The sequence below is a fragment of the Poromitra crassiceps genome (assembly GCF_964638095.1).
Source record: "Poromitra crassiceps genome assembly, chromosome: 30".
Classification (NCBI taxonomy): Eukaryota; Metazoa; Chordata; class Actinopteri; order Beryciformes; family Melamphaidae; genus Poromitra; species Poromitra crassiceps.
In genome coordinates, this window is record NC_139652.1 from 11674276 (window position 1) to 11693911 (window position 19636).

General features: G+C 44.6%; 1 protein-coding gene across 2 annotated transcripts; it reads right to left on the minus strand.

Moving 5' to 3' along the window:
* Positions 1-552: 552 nt before the first annotated feature.
* dnm1l (dynamin 1-like) lies at positions 553-19008 on the minus strand. Of its 2 annotated transcripts, XM_083663157.1 has the most exons (19): positions 18835-19008; positions 17234-17378; positions 13085-13131; positions 12262-12333; positions 12009-12095; positions 11727-11889; positions 10489-10609; positions 10205-10336; positions 9850-10056; positions 9595-9715; positions 9331-9486; positions 9108-9197; positions 8902-8994; positions 7613-7666; positions 7292-7363; positions 4582-4755; positions 3454-3563; positions 2362-2521; positions 553-1962 (listed from the first exon to the last, which is right to left on the minus strand). In XM_083663157.1, the coding sequence occupies exons 1-19, from the start codon at positions 18934-18936 to the stop codon at positions 1906-1908; spliced, it is 2163 nt and encodes a 720-aa protein (XP_083519283.1). In that variant the 5' UTR covers positions 18937-19008; the 3' UTR covers positions 553-1905. The 2 variants fall into 2 exon arrangements, with proteins under 2 accessions (XP_083519283.1, XP_083519282.1); XM_083663156.1 differs by lacking the exon at positions 7292-7363.
* Between the last annotated feature and the right edge of the window lie 628 nt (positions 19009-19636).

The following is a 19636-nucleotide window of genomic DNA, read 5'->3' on the forward strand; positions in this document are numbered from 1 at the left end:
TTCTGTAAACGATGCGGATTGTCTATTTTAGTCACTATGTCATTTTGACTTACAGTATACACCCCAAAAAGGCCATTTAGTTAAAAGATATATTAATAAAAAAAAAAAAGACAGGCTGAACAGCAGCCAAAATTATTCAGTAACAGCTTGTTGGATGAAGGTACTGAGACCTAAAAAAAAAAAAATTTGATGATGGCGCTTGTTAAACAAGGAGGACATGTAAACATGGGAGAAAACATCTGGCCGGGTACTAGAGTACTAGAGTACTAGAGTACTAGAGTACTAGAGTACCGCAGAGATGATATTTTTATAGGCAAAGCCAGAAGTTCACATCGCACTGGATTCCCTCATCTGTAAGTCAATGAGGACTTTTGTATTTTGGTTAGATGCCTGAAATAAGGTCTGTTGTTAACAAACGTTTATGAAACTGAAACGATAATCTTCACAAATTAACACCAGATTATCTTGCTGAACACAAAGGTCTCTCAGTTTCATAAACGCGCGTTAACCACATACCTTTATTTCAGGCATCCAACCAAAATCCTAGGGTTGCTCCAAAAAAAAATCGATTCTGAAAGGATCGCGATTCTTAATGCCACGATTCCTGGATCGATTCCAAACTCCCAAGAATCGATTCTTAAAATCGTAAAAAAAAAAAAAAAAAAAATGTAGTGCACCTGAACGCAACATGCAAGATACCGGCTGAATAAGTGTCCAAATGTTCATGTCATTTGTGTTCTGTACTGCCACGGTGCCACCACCTCTTGCACTTAAGAACTCTGGTTAATGTATTCCCCCCAAAATCTATAAATCCTTCTCAAAGTCTACAGATCCGCCCCAGCCTATAAATCCATCTTATCTGAAGAACATAAGGGGGGAATTCCCCCCCTAGTTTGCAAAATGAATTTAGGCCCTGACCGTAATACAGAAGTTGAATTTGAAGTTCAGCATTAATACATTTGTAATTTTTGGTCTTATATTTACCTTTGTGTGTTATTGCAATATAAAACTACACAATTGAGAATTGATTCTAGATTCTGGAATCGAGAATCGTTGAAATCGAGAATCGTTGGAATCGAGAATCGATTCTGGAATCGGATCGTGACCCCAGGAATCGGAATCGGATCGGATCGTGGCTTAGCCGGATCGGAGCACCCCTACAAAATCCCCGTACAAAACTCCCATTGACTTCGAGACGAGGGAACCAGGCGATGCTAACTTCCTGGTTTTAGGACTCATTCCTGTGGCACTCTATGGTACAAATCAAGATAAATATTATTATGTTTCAGTCATTCCCATGAAACGGAAGCATGAGTCAAACTAGAAAATAGTCATTGGAAAACCAATACAAATATCTAAAATAAATGCATTTCTTGGAGAACATTTGCAGTCGACAAATCATTTTGTAATAAACACAATCTACAGTTGACAGGAAAAGCAGCATGTGCTATCTGGTCTGTATGTGCTGCAGCATCCAAGGATCCAGAGTGTTGATCTGTGAGTTTTGTCATTTCTACCTTTAATTTAAATCTACATCATGGAACAAACATTCCTCAGCAAAGCTCCACATGGCAGTGGAGCAGGATATATTGAAGCATTTACTGTACTGTACTGCACTTAATTACATTATGAAAGATATCATCGTGGAGGACCGCGGCATGTTGCGACACTGACGGTGGAAGAGACTGAAAGGTACTGTCCTGTCCTTCATGTAATACAAGTCTGTACTGTACATAAAACTCTATTTTGATAAACACATATTGACACCAGTGCATTTTCAAGTCGTCCGTCTCTTCATTCTGGGGCTGGGGGGGGGCTGGGAGACGGAACAGGGAATTGGGGGGTTGTGGGATGGCATGGAGGTCCATGAGGGAGGAACACAGCCTGCTGGTAGAGACCCCCGACTCACCATAGGTGGGTTTCTCTGATCTCTGCTATCACCTGGCTGGCTTTCTGCAAGGCCTGGGGACAGCAATGGAGATGGTGTGTAAATCAAACACAACAATAACATATACACAAACATATTCACTTCATGTCCCAAACTCATACTTTTTTGGGTAGCGATTTGGGTACAGAGTTGCGATGTCAACTATTAATTATACACTGAATACAGAATATTAGGGACATCTTTCTGATTTCTGATATCGATTGGACAATCGACATTGCAATCGTCTTTAAAATCCTTCTGTCTGCTTCTCTTAATCTACATTTCATCCTTTGTCATTGGTATATATTTAATAAGGAAAATCAATAAGCGATAATGGCTTCTTGAAAAAATACTTGTAAACTCCTTGTATCCTTGACACTGGATCATGTTCTTGCCATCTCTAGTTGAACTTGGTGATGCCATCATCCGTTTACCTTGAGCATGTCTGCGGCCTCGGTGCGTCTCTGGGCCATGTCCTCGGACTCTGTGAGCAGGTCGTTCAGCAGGGCCGTCTTGTACAGCTGCCCCACCATCTCACTCTGCATGCTGTCCTTCACATGGTTCACCAGGAAGTGCATCACTGCCTTAGGAACACTGGTGCCCAAGAAGAAGAACAGACAAGGAAGGAAGTGAGTAGAGAGGAGAGGAGAAGAGAGAGAGGGGGGGAAGGGGGGTCAGGGTCAACTCAATAGGCTCTTTCACACCGGCCTTGAAAGCCGGAAAATGCACGGAAAATAGGATCCGCTCCTCCGATGTGAAAGTCATGAACGCGCGTTGGTGGTAAATTGTTATACGCCTTTTGTCCCGGGAGCAAAGCTTGTCACAGCGCCGGTTTAGCGGGCAACCCGCCTCACTTGAAAGCGTCGGAGCAGCAAGGCGGAACAGACTGCCGTGCGGTCGTGTATCGTTCCAATTTTAGTATAGCCTACTCAATTGGAACGATACAGAGAAGACTGGCGTGCGGTCGTGTATCGTTCCAATTTTAGTAGGACACCATATCGATCTGTTTAGTCAGTGAATTTACTTCTATGAAATGTGTTGTATAAATAAAGTTGGCTTTCCTTGAATGCAATTAATGCAACACTTCGCTGCCAGAAAGTCGGCAGATGCACTCCGCGGCGGAGCCCGTTTTGATATTAAGGCGAGCCCGCCCACCATGCGAGTGCACCTATCCTCCCTGCTCAGCGGACTAGGAGAAGGAGGGAAGTCTTGTTGTTGAATGAATTCGTTCATCATACAGTAGCCTAGGCTACACTAACCTATGAAAATATTCATTTGGGCTAGGAGGAGCTGGAAATCCCTCCGCTCGTCTTTCAATCCGGGAGCGGGGGATTTCACCTGAAAGTACACCGCAGCACGGGAATGTGGCCGTGCTGCTTGGCTCTGTGTGAAAGCAATTTCTGTGGTGAGGCTGCGGGCTTTGCGGGACTCCTAAACTGCAATTTTGCGTGATCTGTGTGTGAAAGAGCCTATTCTATTTTTAGAATGGTGGAGACATCAAATAACAAGTCTGAGTGTAGGTGTACCTGTCCTGGATGTTTTTCCGTACGATGAGGAAGTAGGACTTGATGAGTCTCTCGATGACCTCGCAGTCCCTCTGCTCCCGAGCAGACAGCTTCCTGGATACTGGGACAGGCTGGTAATAGAAGAGCAACACATCTGCTTGTTACTGAACTACACAAAGATCTGACAGGGATGTGACCAGGAGCACAAAAACACAGTCAAATATAGTCACACATTTTTAAATAAGAGTCCAGGACAAATTAGGAAGAAAAACCACACACATTTCACCTGTTCTTAGAGCTCTGCTCTGACATTTAGTTAAGTGCATTCAAGTTTAATTTGGTGTCGAGACTCGTCAACTCAGCTCTAAATGGTCCAGATAGACAATACATTTCTGACTTGACTGTTACACAGTAATAAGAGCCAAGCAGGTCTCTGAGGTCTGCAGACCACATGGCCTCTAAACTTCATTCTTTTTTTCAAGAATGAAATCCAATTCTGTTCAAGCTGTTTTAGCCATTATTACACGTTCCGATGTTGGAATGGTCTACGACAGGACCTGAGGGTAAGTCCAACTCTAATCTCTTAAAAACATGCTAAAAACCTTTCTCTGAAGCCTTTGACAAGGTCTCATCCCTGTGTGTGTGTGTGTATGTGTATGCGTGTGTGTGTATGTGTGCATATTTGTGTTCAATCTGATGTGTTTTAACAATACAAAGGATTTGATGTCGCAATCCTTTGTCCTATAACCCATTGATACCTGATGCAGCATTTGTGTGTGTATCCCTTTAAGACCGCGAACCGCGTCACACGGTCTTAAAGGGATACACACACAAATGAGGAATATACACGCAAATGCTGCATCAGGTATCAATGGGTTAATCCAAGGGGAGCATTCACACAGAAGCCCAATTCAGATATCAAAAGAATGATGTAAGAAGCCACAAATGGTGACCATAGAGGACACATCAGGTGTGTTTTCTCCATGTGGTATGCATTTGTAAAGTGGGTTTGCACTACTTCTTTCAAACTGTTTGTGTAAATATGATGTACGCTAGTGTAAATAAATATTATGTGCGGCGTCATGTTCCGAGGCCCATGGACTGACTGTCTCCGAAGCCCATAGACGCTCACAACCGAACAGTACCCACCACATCCAGCAGGTTGACAGCATAGCCCCTCTGTTGGCTTGCAGGGATGGGCTGGTAGCCTGCCCGGTCTGCAGGCACACCGTCGTCCACCCTCTTCAGCATGCCCCTCCAGCTGCCTGTCCCGCTGTCTACCTGCTCACTGACGGACGCACCCTGAGAGCTGCCGCCTGCTGCCTGGAGGGGGCGGGAGGGAGGGAGGGAGGGTGTGTTAGGTGTCCTGCTCAGGTTATGCACTTACACGGGCTGGACAGGCAGTCAGGAGAAGAGGTTAAATCGCCACGGTTAATGAAATAGCACAAAAATAGTGCACTATGATAAGATAATTCACACAATTTTCAAAATGCATTCAAAATAGCCATGTGCCACAGGCCTTCTTTGATGTCACTGCAAAGAAGTTATTCTGATTGTTTCCCCGCCCCCCTCCTGATTTAGAAATGAGCAGGGGGGTTGGCGGGACATATCGACAGGCAGTGTGGACAAGTTACATCACAAGTCTAATCAAGTAAGTCTTGTCCTGTGCCCTGTACGTACATTTGAAGTTAAAGTTAATCGCACAGCAAGAGGCATCAGTCCAGTATTCACATTTCTAATAATAATAATAATTATTCTAATAATAATACAAGTGCAAAAGAAACACGAACTACGTGCTCCGTCAGCAGGCTTTCTCAGGTTCACCATTCAATGAAAGTGGCGCATTAAATAAGTTACATTCAATTAGTGTTGGTATCAGGTATCACAGCCAACATACAAATCACAAGACAGCAGCACTCTGCATCATTACATAAACAATCAATCACTTACAAAAAACAGTCGGATGCATTATGTATAATAAATGCATAGAGGAATCCACTAGAGAAAGTGGAGAGAAAAACATTGGCTTCCAAAACACCAGCAGCCAATCAAATGACAAGGTTGAAAACAACTTCAATGGAGAGGCTAAAAGTTTCATTGCTTTGTAGGCACAAAACAACACGTCGCTTAAAGAGCAGAATATAACATGCAGGATAAGCAATGTGATTATGTGATTCAAGCTCAGCAGTAGGCAGCACACTTCCTCAGGCAGGATTTTGCCCTTTAACACATTGAGTGCCAGCGACGCCATATGGCGTCAAGAGAAATTTACCGTAGACTGCCAGCGACGCCAAATGGCGTCAATAACTGCAAATTCATATTTTGACGGGGGAATGTCGATCTAAGCCTCTTACATCGCCTCTTACAATATGGGAGCTGTTGAATGTGTCTAGCCTATTTTACAGAACCCTTAGGTGGCGACAGTGCCCTCCCGATTAGACAGAGGCCAGGAGAAAAGAGAGAAGAAGTAATGAGGAAACGGAAATCGCCATTGATATGCTTGAAGCATAACGTTACTTGGCTGTGCCTGTGAAAAGCAGTCATCTGCTGCCACGGTTGAGCCCCATCCGTGTCCGCTGCTATGGTCCATCCATATGATTTAGTTGCCGACACGGCGACAGCGGCGTCTTTCTGAGGGGTTACATTGTTCTCGGCTGGGAGCCGAGGACACGCTGTGAAGGAGCGGGGGATGCAGGCAGCGGACTTTTCAGTTCAGAGCAAACAGAGCAAACCGCAGAGCAGAGACACTCGACTCCTCCCACCACGGAGGAGGGGGGTGGGCACGCAGGGCACTAACAGCATACAACCATTGACACACACACACCCAGGCAGCAAGCAGCAGGCTCGAACTCAAAGTAGAATTCATTCTATCGCCTTTCTAACATAAAGATGTGATTATCTCAAAAACTAATTTCAGCATGCTCTTTTCGGTCGAAAAAAACTCTTTTTCAGAGGGGTGTATTTCCAAAATGGAACGGTTTATAAACACAGTTTTTTTTTTTAATGAAACAGAAGGGTTCAAAGTTTCATTGAGGCTATTGGGTGTCCATATAAGAGGAACACAAAAAATTATATGGCTATATTAAAATGCATTGCGGCCTATGTGGCACAGTACAGCACCTTTTGCCCAAGGGCCGTGGCACTCAAAGTGTTAAGGACCTTACCGTTTTGTGCCTACAACGCAATTAATAAACATTGATCCTCTGCATTGAACTGGCGTCCAACCTTTTCATTTGGAGTTGAAAGGAATCCAATATTTTCAAAGGGACATGAAGTGTATGGTTTAAGCTTGGGTAATAAGCAGGACAGGGATGGCACAGGGTGGGTAGAGTGTTGGGTGTGGGCAGACCAGCGCCACCAGCAGGCAGTGAGTGAGCGGCACAGGGTGGGTAGAGTGTTGGGTGTGGGCTAGTCTCTAGAACAGACGAGTTGGCTTCCGCAATTTTCAAATGCTTCCGCCATACCATAGAATCATGCACCAACCGGAATGGGAAGCAGAAAGGCGGGTCTTCCGCTCATTAGTCTAATCAGAATTTTTTTAAGGCGGGTCTTCCGCTCATTAGTCCAATCAGAATTTTTTTCCGTGGACACACGTGCCGTGATTGGTCGGATTTTGTCGAACTTCCTTCCAGTCTGAAGGTTTTTTTCCCAACTTCCTTGTGCATGTTCTGGGGGTGTAACGTACAGACTGTGTATAGCTGTATTCGCCGGATGTAGATGAGACAGTCTGTTTTAAGAGACTAGGTGTGGGCAGACCAGCGCCACCAGCAGGCAGTGAGTGAGCAGCGCAGGGTGGGTAGAGTGTTGGGTGTGGGCAGACCAGCGCCACCAGCAGGCAGTGAGTGAGCGGCGCACACACCTTGGCGGTCTCGCCCTCTGGGGCAGGAGGCTCAGTGGGGGAGAGAGACTGCCCACCTGGGCCCTTAAGGGACTAGAGAAAGACAAGAGGAGGCAGAGCAGAGTGGACAGAAAACCAATAGGATCTACAGGCAGAGGTGTGTGCAGTGGGAGAGGGACATTGCTTTCCATTGGGTGGAGAAGACAAATAGAAGTATTTGGACGTTTGTTAAAGCTACCCACCCGAATGGGTGGAGGGAATCCATATTTGTAGGAATGGTAGAAAAGAAAACCAGAGAAGAGAAGAGGACAGTGAAGCTCATAAAGACTGGCTATACTGTACCTTATCTCTGGGGACAGCAGAGGGTAATTCTCTCATTCTGTTGCGTCTCTGCTCCTGCAAGAAAGAAACAGAGTAAACAATGCAACACTGTTAAATACAAGCAAAGAGAAATTAACAAATAGTTTCCGCTTGCTCTCTCTCTCAACTACTACTTGTCATAATGTCCTTGACCAAAGAAGAGTTTTGTTTGAATATTTATATTCAGCACTGGCCTCCCTCACATTCATCCTGTTACACCCGTTCGTATATCTGGGAGCTGTCCAGCACAACCACAGCTCTCCAGTGTGTGTTCACCACTTTGCATCTCCCATGGAGCAGTAAAGCCCGAACTACTTGAGTGGAGCTGCTCAGGGAGCAACAGCAGAGCAGAAGACTGTGGTTGTACTGCCGGTACGCTGCTCCCAATGAATGTCAGTCAATGTTACTGCAATGATCATTGCTGAGAAAGTTACCATAATCTGAGCACCGAAAAGTGATTAAATCCCAATAGCCGTTTTCCCACATGCGTACCGGAAAATTACCTGTAAGTCAATATCGGACATTTCCCTTCACACCTCTCCTCTCGCATATGGGAATCTAGCCGCGAAATTGCCTGTATGTTGGGGGGCGGGGCGGCACTGCAGAGCGGGTGGGGAGTGACGTGTCGGCAAAACTCTGAATGGTGAAATAAGTTTGCTTGTTTATCCGTTCACCTGCGTCGCGTTGAAGCACTTTTTACAGACTGGCTTCGTTTGATGTGTCCGGGCTTGCCTTCGCTGTCGGCAACGTAAGCAAAATACTTCCACATTTCGCTTCGTGCATTTGCTTCGTCTGTGTCCCTGTCGGGCTGTGACTGAAGGAGGAGGAGGACTGTGGCCAGAGAGCGAGCAGGCAGCAGAGAGGAGAGAGGGGGAAATCAGCACGCCCACACATGAAGCTGACATACTGCTCTTATTATCACAAGATCATTTCGCCAGTTTGCTTTAATGTGCGCGAATGATTAGATTATGCCCGCTGGAACATTAAGCAACGTGTGTACACCTCGCCCATGAGAGTGTCGCGGGAAATGACTGGACCCGTTCTACACTTGAGTCCGCTATCGCGCATACCGCTCTTCTGACTGGCTCGAAACTGGTGAAATGTCCGCGATGACGGGGTCGCGCTTATACCGGAAAACAACTTTCCCACATGCAGGCATTAGACCACGTTCCGGTCATTTAGCGGTACAAAGCGCATGTGGGAAAACGGCTTATGATAAATGCAAATCAAATCAGCTTCCATTCAAAATATACTGGATGTGATGATCTTACTTCGATGTTATTGTTCATGAGCCCACAGGCATCAGCAAAGTCGGGGTGCTTGGTGTTGATGTAGGCTAGCTCAATGGCAACCAGGTTGTGAACCTGAAAGAGAAGAAGATGATATAATCAATTTCGGAGCAGCATGCTGACAGTCCATCATAAATACCCCGGGGTCTTGAGGTTGAACAGAGATGTAACAGTGGACAGCGACTGACCATTTCATTGGTGACTGGTAGTCTTTTTCTGAGGAGGGAGGTGACCACTTCTACTATGGCATCATGGAGCTTTGGAAACCTCAGCAACTCCTGCAGACACCGGCAATAAACATGATTGATTTAGTGGGCTGATAGAACAATGCAGTGCTTAGCTTAGCTTAGCTTAGCTTAGCGTGCTGTGCAGTGTGTGACTAGCTGATGTACTGCAACAAGGTGTATCTACCTGCGTGCTGTAGTTGCTGCAGTGCTGGATAATCCGTTGCATCTCCTCGTGGACCAGCTCCACACAGCGCAGACTGGGCTCCTCCAGACGCTTCACCTGCCTCTTCACCAGCAACTCAAAGGAAACCTCGGGCACAAACAAAGCAGGCCTCGGGCCCTGCGCACACAAAGACTACATTACCCAACAGTCTCTCTGACTTCACTGGAAAAGCCAAAAAGCTTAAGACAGAGATGATGGTAATTTGGAGAGACGGCAGAAACCCACCGTAGCATTTCTGATCGCTGTGAGCACATCGATGGTTGTCAGACCACCCAAAGGATCGACTGACTCCAGCGTGCGACCAAATGTCTCGTGGAAGATGTAACAGATTCTTGCTCCACCACATCTGAAAAGGGAGAGGAAAACTACATTCCACATGATACAGGACCAACATAATTTGACCACTGTGGAAACTAACGGCGCTAGCGCCCCTTAGTGGTGTGTGAAGGTACATGCATTTACGAGCGTTGCATAACTCACAGTTCCGCCGTCTCAATGTACTTGGCCGTGCCCTCTATTGTGTGGCAGTACTCTGCGGCAAACTTGGTGATGAGCTGCAGCAACGTGGAACTCTTATCTTCCACAGGTTCACCGTAGCTGCTGAGCAGGGACTGGTACTGGGCTGCCAACACATTGATCCTAGTTTTCAGCTCAGGAAGACAATCTCGGATGTGGTGCATGAGTAACCTACCACGAGGAAAAAGACAACAGTTGATTGGTTGAGGCCCACAACCAGAAAGTGAGCAAACCTCAAATACACCACGTCAATAATAAACAACTGTTATTTTCTTGAATTGAAAACTGGCAGAAATTTGAATAGATTTCAAGCCCACACCTGTTCAATGTTCTGGCCAGGTATTTGGTTCCGTTTCTGTTTGCGAGGGAGGGGTACTTCTTTTGTAGGAAGGCATATTCGTCGCGGATGGCATCTGTCACAACCTTCTTATTGTTGATATCCAGCTGGCTCCTAAGAAGATGCATCAACACAAAATGGCTCATGTAGGTGTACAGGTCTTCCAAGTCTTTTTTGTGTCCCTTCATTCATCTCTGTGTGACTGTATTTGAGTTAGAATTCAGGGTTCTATGGAGGCGAACATCGACAAAAGAGTCCGGCAGTACCTGTTGACTACGCCGATAAGGCCCAATTTGACAGGGATGACCCGGCCCATCAATACATCCATGGCATCTGTACCAGCATCCATCAGATCCAGTTTGGTCACCACGGCTAGCGTCCTCCTGCCTGAACACACAGACGTTCACACATCGCTGTAAGACGACAAAGCACAGTACCTGCATGCTCCAAGTAATCAAGTGCTTTGGCAGGCAAGGCCAAAGCAATCAAACACTTTTGCTGAGAAAAGTACCTGAGGATAGAGGAGAGAGAAGCATAACCTGATGTTTTCAGCTCAGGAAGACACTCCATTTCCATCTTCAGTCTGACATTGCCTCCACTCTAACCGATTTCCGTGCGGGAAATCCCAGAGGAGGCTTTGATGTTCCCTAACCAATCACTAGAGACCAACAATGTATCTGCCTATTATTATAATAATAATAATAATAAATAACATACTGTAATAAATATAATTAATATAATCCAGTGGGCAGAATACAAAAAACAGCTCCCCTTTGAATAAATGCATTCAACGCAGAGTGCTGATTTCAAAGCATTCACCATTGTTGTTGTTGTTGTTAGGTCTGGTCTGGTAGCCTGGGTGAACCCAGCCTTCAACGTGACGTCACAGACTATGCCTGTAACGCAAGTTTCAGTACCTGAAGGTCATGTGGAGGCTGGGTTTACCCAGGATACTGGTCTGGTGCACTTGACAACAGCTTGACAATAGTGGTAGTCCCACCCGTGGTGCCGTTTATTGGCGCTGCCTGTGTAATTGTTAGTCCCTCTCGGTGCTCATTAGATTACAGTAGATAATTTAATGAGCACACAGTGGAATTTGTTTTCAATAAATTACATTACATAAGCCAGGTTCCAACATCACATGCAATAAATACAATAAAACAATACAACCCACATCACATCACAGTACAGTAGACAGAAAACCAGACTCGTATTGCACAACATTTCATGGACATAACAGCAAACATAGGGAGATTGTCATTGGACACACACACACACACACACACACACACACACACACACACACACACACACACACACACACACGAGAAACCAGAAGCAGTCAACTCGGAGTGGGAGGATTCGAAGGCCTGGACCCAGGCAAAGAGAAGTTGTGAGGGGGGAGAGACAGAAGGTAGGTAGGTTGATCAGGCATAAAAAGAAGAAAACAGAAGAAAAGACAGAAAGAAGAGAAAACAGAAGAGCAGAAAAGGAGGACAATTACCATCGGGGTCAACCTCACGGGCCACCTTGAGGGCCTCTGATGTGGCCATGTCTGTGTTGGCAGCTGTCACAGCCAGGATGATGGAGTTGGGGTTGGAGATGTACTTCAGGATCAAGTCTCTGATCTGGAGCTCGATGTCTTTGGGTTGGTCTCCCACTGGGAGCTGTTTGAAAAAAAAACACACGTTGACTTCAAATCATGAAATGAGTCTAAAGTGCGGTTTTCAGCTCATATATCCTTGCTGGTTTTGACCAGAAGAAACTAAAGGAAAACCTTTTGTACCTTTGTAATGCCAGGAAGATCCACCAATGTAAGGTTCACAACGTGCGGGGAGAAGACTTTGAGGTGAATGGGCTCATCACTAATACCCTAGTGGAAAAACAGAAACAGTAGAGCTGCATGTATATACTGCATCAGCGGTTGATTTAAAAACCTCAAGTTGATGTTGAAATTCAAAGCTCCTCCCATTTCCATATTCACAATTTCTCGTTTGGCAACATTTGATGTTCCCTCTTTGTGGGCCCAATTAGCATACCTTGTTATTGCCAGAAATTCGTTCCGTTTCAGCTTCAATTTCTTGTCTAATCTCCTCAAAGTCTGTGTAGACCTAAAAGGACAATCAAAACAACCACATAGAAACATGAAAGACTTGGCCTTTAGCTACTGTGTGTGAAACCGCAGAGAGTGGAACACATGATTCAATGATTCAAGAGGCATGAAGGCTACGGCATGTGCCCAAATATACGGTAATTTCAGTGTGATTGACTGTTAATGAGACATTTTTACAGAAGCTCACCTGTAGAAAGTCATTGATAATTAAACAATGCAAAACCCATGAATTGACATTGGAAAATGATAGGGTGACACAAAATAGGATGAGACAAGAGGACCCTCTTCACAGAATAATACACCATCATGAGGAGATGTTGATGCTATTAGGAGCACATCACAAGGGCTTCTTTCTGGAGACATGAGGATCCATGTGGAGCAGAAGATGCACTGCACACGACATGTCCCCTGTGTATATTATGTAGTTTACCAACTCCCTTCAGGAGGACATTAACCCTAGGCTACAGCCATGAACATATTTTTAGCAACAGAAAGGGCGTGCCTGATGTTATTACAGATTTCTAGATGTTCCTGTTCAACACACTCCACAAAACCACACCATCTATTCCATAGATGTCAAAGAATCAATGCAGAACACATAGCAGCACTTCTGTTTCATTATCTGACCCACCGTATCAAATATCCAGATGTTTCTATTTGCAGCAGTGGTGGGAAACTCCTTTGAGAAGATCGTTTTCTGGCAAACGGAACAAGGCCATGAAGGCCAGGGACTGAATACAGTGGCCTACCTTGCTTTTTGTGTGTAGAAATTTGCCCCATTCCTCTCCGTCGATGCCTGCAAACATGGAAAGTGGAGGAGAGGTGGTGTCAGTGCCTGCTTCTGTTTGACAGATGTGACCTTCAAGATCAGTGTTGTCATCATTACTACGGTCACCATGTTAAAAAGTCTCAAGGGAAGCTCAGCTGGGATGGGAATACTCTTCAGACCAAAAATCCACAGCAGAAGACCAGAGATTTGAACAAAAACAATGTTTTTTACAAAACTTTTTTTTTTATTACAGTAATTAGGGGTGCTCCGATCCGGCTAAGTCACGATCCGATCCCGATTCCGATTCCTGGGGTCACGATCCGATTCCAGAATCGATTCTCTATTCCAACGATTCTCGATTCCAACGATTCTCGATTCCAGAATCTAGAATCGATTCTCAATTATGTAGTTTTATATTGCAATAACACACAAAGGTAAATCTAAGACAAAAAATGACAAATGTATTAATGCTGAACTTCAAATTCAACTTCTGAAGTATTACAGTCAGGGCCTAAATTCATTTTGCAAACTAGGGGGGAATTCCCCTTATGTTCTTCAGATAAGATGGATTTATAGGCTGGGGGGGATCTGTAGACTTTGAGAAGGATTTATAGATTTTGGGGGGAATACATTAACCAGAGTACTTAAGTGCAAGAGGTGGTGGCACCGTGGCAGTACAGTACACAAGTGACATGAACATTTGGACACTTATTCAGCCGGTATCTTGCATGTTCCCTTCAGGTGCACTGTAAAAAAAAAGAAAAAAAAAAAAGGAAAAAAAATTACAATACAAAGAAGAATCGATTCTTGGGAGTTTGGAATCAATCCAGGAATCGTGGCATTAAGAATCGCGATCCTTTCAGAATCGTTTTTTTGGAGCACCCCTAACAGTAATGGAAGCAAAGTACAGCCTAAAGCACAAGCATGGCACATGATGGGAAGCAGAGACCTACAGGGTCTATCAGTCCTTCAAAACAACGTCATCATTTCAGCTGAAATAATTAACCCCACTTCAAAACTAAGGAAACAACAACAAAAGGGTGGAGTCTGTTCGTCGGAGGCAGCAAGTATTTAAGGATATTTTTTAAGTGGTTGTTTGTTTGAGCAAGTTGGAATTAGTGTGGAATACTTATTTGCCCTTAAGGGCCATACTTACCATGACTTTAAAAAGATAAAATTGACTCGTTACAAACTTAAGATCATTCGTTCTACAGGCTTCTGTGAAATTCTTTGTCTAACTTCAACTGAAACAGAGACCAGCCTTAATGGGGATGTGTGATTTGGCAGCTTAGGTGAGGCTACACAAATACGAGGCAGAGTGGGTAAAAGGGAGGAGGCGGGATGAGGCAGAGTGGGTAAAAGAGAGGAGGCGGGGTGAGGCAGAGTGGGTAAAAGAGAGGAGGCGGGGTGAGGCAGAGTGGGTAAAAGAGAGGAGGTGGGGTGAGGCAGAGTGGGTAAAAGAGAGGAGGTGGGGTGAGGCAGAGTGGGTAAAAGAGAGGAGGCGGGGTGAGGCAGAGTGGGTAAAAGAGAGGAGGCGGGGTGAGGCAGAGTGGGTAAAAGGGAGGAGGCGGGGTGAGGCAGAGTGGGTAAAAGAGAGGAGGCGGGGTGAGGCAGAGTGGGTAAAAGAGAGGAGGCGGGGTGAGGCAGAGTGGGTAAAAGAGAGGAGGCGGGGTGAGGCAGAGTGGGTAAAAGAGAGGAGGCGGGGTGAGGCAGAGTGGGTAAAAGAGAGGAGGCGGGGTGAGGCAGAGTGGGTAAAAGAGAGGAGGCGGGGTGAGGCAGAGTGGGTAAAAGAGAGGAGGCAGAGTGGGCAAAAGAGAGGAGGCAGAGTGGGCAAAAGAGAGGAGGTTGGAAAATACAGACAAAAGCAAAGGAACAAGGAAAAGGAGACCTCTGTAAAGGTGTCCATTTTTGCTGGAATTGGATTCTGTGGTTAAAGAGGGATGACAGGAGAAGAGAAGGGTTAGCCTGGCTGGCTAACTGCAGCTCCTGCATGAGACTCTGCAGCAATGCAGAGTCACCCTGAGGCCATTCCTAGTGCACATGATTTAACGGGGTGCAGTGCCATTTTCTTCCACTGAGAAGAGGATGACATGAGAGCTCATTTTGAGTTGAGATACCATTCATTTCAGAATGGAATGATATTCCACGCTGCTGTGAATTAAATGTGGTTTTGCTACAACGCAAAGCAGGGAAAGCTCAGAACTAAGCAAAGCGGCTGTTTTTACAGTATGACCTGCCATCTACTTGGCCAGTGCAGGATACTGCAGCATCATCTTAATTAACATGACTTCCCAAGGACAGTGACATCCTTGGATTCATTGAATACACTGAATTCAGTTTGCTTGATCCAGCATTTCCTGATATGGTTTCACCACCGGTGTAAAATAAATACACTCAAACTTGGAGCCTTGCCAGTGCTTGCGAGCTTTCTTTTCTTTTGTCAGCTTCTAGCTCGAGCTCTGCACGTGCTCTAGGTTTGGATGTGCGTGTCTCTACTTTTTCTCATGTGTTCACCCAAAGCCAAGACCTGGCAATCGCAAAAAAAGAAATACATGTACTGTTTCACAAACAATTCAGCTTCTCTCGTCATACTAGGGTTGTCAAAAGTATTGATAGTATCGATAGAAATCAATACTAAAAATTTGAAATGGATACAATACTCATTTGCAACAGGTATCAATAGTATCTATAAGTATCAATACAAAAAAATTGAAATGGATACAATACTCACTTGCAACGGTATCAATATCAGCAGTGCTTTCTCTTAATGAAAAATCAAACTGATTTCTCCCTCCCTGTCATTGGTGGGTATTAGGGATGGGCATTTCTAGCAAAAACACTATTCGAAATTCGCTGGCCAAAGTCGACTTTTAATCGAAATTCGAAAATAAAAATAAAATGTAAAAAAAATAAAAAATGTAAAAAAGATTTTTTTTTTTTTTTTTGTGAGTGAAATGTTGCATTGTCTCCCCTGATTCTAAGTATAGTCGAATCGCTTGGTTTGAGCAAGTAAAACAATTTTTATAAGCATTTTAAGCAAGGTTTATGGAAAAATGAATGGCGGATGAAATCCCATGAAGAGGGAGAGGTTGCTTATAAAAATTGTTTTACTTGCTCAAACCAAGCGATTCGACTATACTTAGAATCAGGGGAGACAATGCAACATTTCACTCAGGCTGATGGCTAGAGGAGCTCTAATCTGCTGTGTTCTGATAGTCTGATGACTAGAGGAGGGGTAATCTGCTGTGTTGTGATAGGCTGATGACTAGAGCAGGGGTAATCTGCTGTGTTGTGATAGACTGATGACTAGAGCAGGGGTAATCTGCTGTGTTGTGATAGGCTGATGACTAGAGCAGGGGTAATCTGCTGTGTAAGTGCAACGTTTTTAATGAGTTTTATCGGGCCTAGAATATGGAGAATCGTACGTCTGTCCGTTCATCTGTCTTTGTTTATTTTTCATGCCTCTTGAGGTGTTGTCATCCCCCTGCGTGGTATCGAAAATGGTATTGAGTATCGATATTTTCCTGGGTATCGAAGTAGAAATGATAGTATCGTGCCATCCCTACGTCATACACAAACACACTGCACTTTATTGTACTGTATCAGCACTTTATTGTTCTGATCTTGTCTCCCTTGCACTTTAACTGTATTGTTTTTATCTTGTTTGAGTGTATTGTTCTTATCCTGTGTATGTATTGTTATCCCTTGTGCATTTTTATTTTATTATATTGCTTTTATTCCCGTATTGCTTTTTATTCCCGTATTGTTTTTAGTCCTGTAATTACCTTGTAGTTGTTAGTTCTTTATGTCCCGAGGACTGCGGGTGAAAACTAGCTTCGGCTAATCCCGGCACTTTTACTGTTGACATGTATGGATGATTCTATATGTGTAAAAACTGTTTTATTAATGTGCATTGTCCTGTCCAACTAAACAATAAACTAAACTAAACAGGGAGAGTCACCGTCAAAGCAAACACTCTCTCTAATGGCGAATTAATGTCATGGTCTGGAGAGGTGAGAGAGAATTAGCCCAACATAGAACAACCCCGTTATAACCAACTCCACGCCAGAGCAGTCAGCAAATGGAGGTAGAAGCTGCAGGGAGGGAGGGGGTGAAGGTTTGAAGTTACCATTCTCTTCGCTTGTTTTCCTGCGGTCCTCTGGCTCGATGTGCACCAGCTGCAGGATGAGGGGCCTGCGTGTGACGATGCCCGTGCCACGTGGCAGAAGGTCCCGGCCAACCAGGCTCTCCAGCACGGAACTCTTCCCGCTACTCTGTAAAGACGACAACAACAATACTTACAAAAAAAAAAAAAAAAGCGAGAACTACAATCTGTGTAAGACTCATTCACCACAGTCGCTCCTCCCATCATCATCAGTCTACACAACATAGAGCTTGACTGCACGTCGCTTCAAACAAACCTGTGTGTAGTACAGTAGCCCTTCACTGAGATCTGGTGAGCGCAAATATAATCACATGGCCAGGTTAGATTCCCTGTTAATAGACTGGTAGCTATTTCCTCCATAGGAGATGAGGGGTTCAAAATGTAACCTGTTGCTTCCTCTGCAGTAGTCACCTAATGGTGTTTCTGACTGATTTAAGCAGGCCTAAATACAGATATGATGCAAGTAAACAATAAAAACAATAAAACTTGGGATGTAGAACGTTAAGTTACAGCTGTCCTTATCTGAAGGTCCATGTGTATCTGAATCTAAAGGAGCACTGACAAGGACACGCGTAAGAAACCGGGCATTGAAAGTGTCCTGTGGCTGGCCTTGACTCTAACATCTGCAGATATCTGCCAAAAGGTCTGATATGGTGACATCCTAGCTGAGCAGTAAAACCAATTAGGCTATACACAAGGTAGCTGGATGAAAAGAGTGAGTAACTACAGGTTTTTGTCCTGCCAGTACCTGGTTTGTGTGAATGGAAAATAAAGTTTAGGCTAGGTCTACTGCTGATTTGCAGCAGTGTCCTAAACTTTACATTACATCATTTGGCAGACACTTTGATCCAAAGCGACTTATCATAGTCAACAGTAGAGAAATCAACTATGGAACACAATCTATGACAGCTACAACTTTTTGAAGGAATAGAGCAGCACTTGTATAAAGTAATTAAGATAATACTAGCCTGGGTAAACCCAGCCCCCAGTGACCTGCTCTCAGACAGACCCTGCTCACTAGTCACAAGGTGTGTGAAGTGACTAGTGAGCAGGTCTGAGAGCAGGTCACGTGGGGGCTGGGTTTACCCAAGCTAAGAGAATACACGTTTTTTGTTTTGTTTTGATGAGAGAGAGATGTTAGTTCAAGATGGGCCCAGGTGGAGCACGATGCTGTCCTACCTAAATCACAGACAGTGCTCCCTGCTCATACACATCATGTTTTCTACAAATTGATGCCAAGTCGAAGTGGATTCACTCATTGTAACGCGCTGTGGATATATACGCTTGTTCCTTAGCAGCTGTCAAGCACACTATTGTTCCAATGGACTGGGTTTGTAAGTGAAACTAGAAGATGCAACTTAGCTTTAAATTGCTATGTTGGTTAAGTGCTTGTAAAAAGCGGCAACTAAACACAATTTAACAGCTACATATGTTACGCTTGGGCTTGGCTTGTATATGAAAGTGAAAGATATTGACGTCAAGGCAATTATAACAAAAATAGCCACAACATGATTTAGCGTTAGCTAGCTAGTTAGCTTGGTAGCTACCATACTGGCGTTTCTTACCTGAGTTCCAACAACAGCTATCTGCGGCAGCTGGATTATGTCTGCGCCTACCGTATTAAATACATCTTGCAGTTTGTTTATGACAGGTATGAGGGCCTCCATTATTATCCTAACGTAATCGCTCGCTAGCTGTCAAGCGGACAACTGCCCTGCAACTGGGGTCATTCAATGTCCCTCTGCTGCTAGTACTACAAACGTCTCGCGCTGGTGCTGCGAATGCGAACTGCGCACACAATCAAAATGTTGCTCTGCACCCTGGGAGTTTGAGTTCTAACAGCGACCAGCTCAACGATCTGGCGACGGCTTTGTCATTTGAAAAACTACATTTCCTACAGTTGACACCGTGATTCATGTTGCACCAACGTAAGGAATATTATTTTCCATGACAACAACTGTAACTACGGTGTGGGTACCAAAATAAAGAATTTTATATAGACTGTTTCAACTTGACAATTAAATAAATATCTGATACTGACAATATATAAACAATATATTTATCGTCATCATAGGGAGCAAGTGGGGTTTGTCTGTTTACATTTTTGTCCCACTGATGTCACAATGTATACATCATCGGTGATATTGACCAAAATCATCTTATGACATCACTGATGTCATAGGCAATTGTGACATCACCGATGATGTCATACATTGTGACATCATCAGTGACATCACAAGAGCAGGCGAGGCCACGCAGCGGCCGAGCTGCGTATGCAAGCTGCAGGGCCAGCTCGGCGAGCTGCAAGGCGGCCGATGATGCCACACAGCGGCCGAGCTACAAGACTGCGCAGTGGACAAGCCTAGG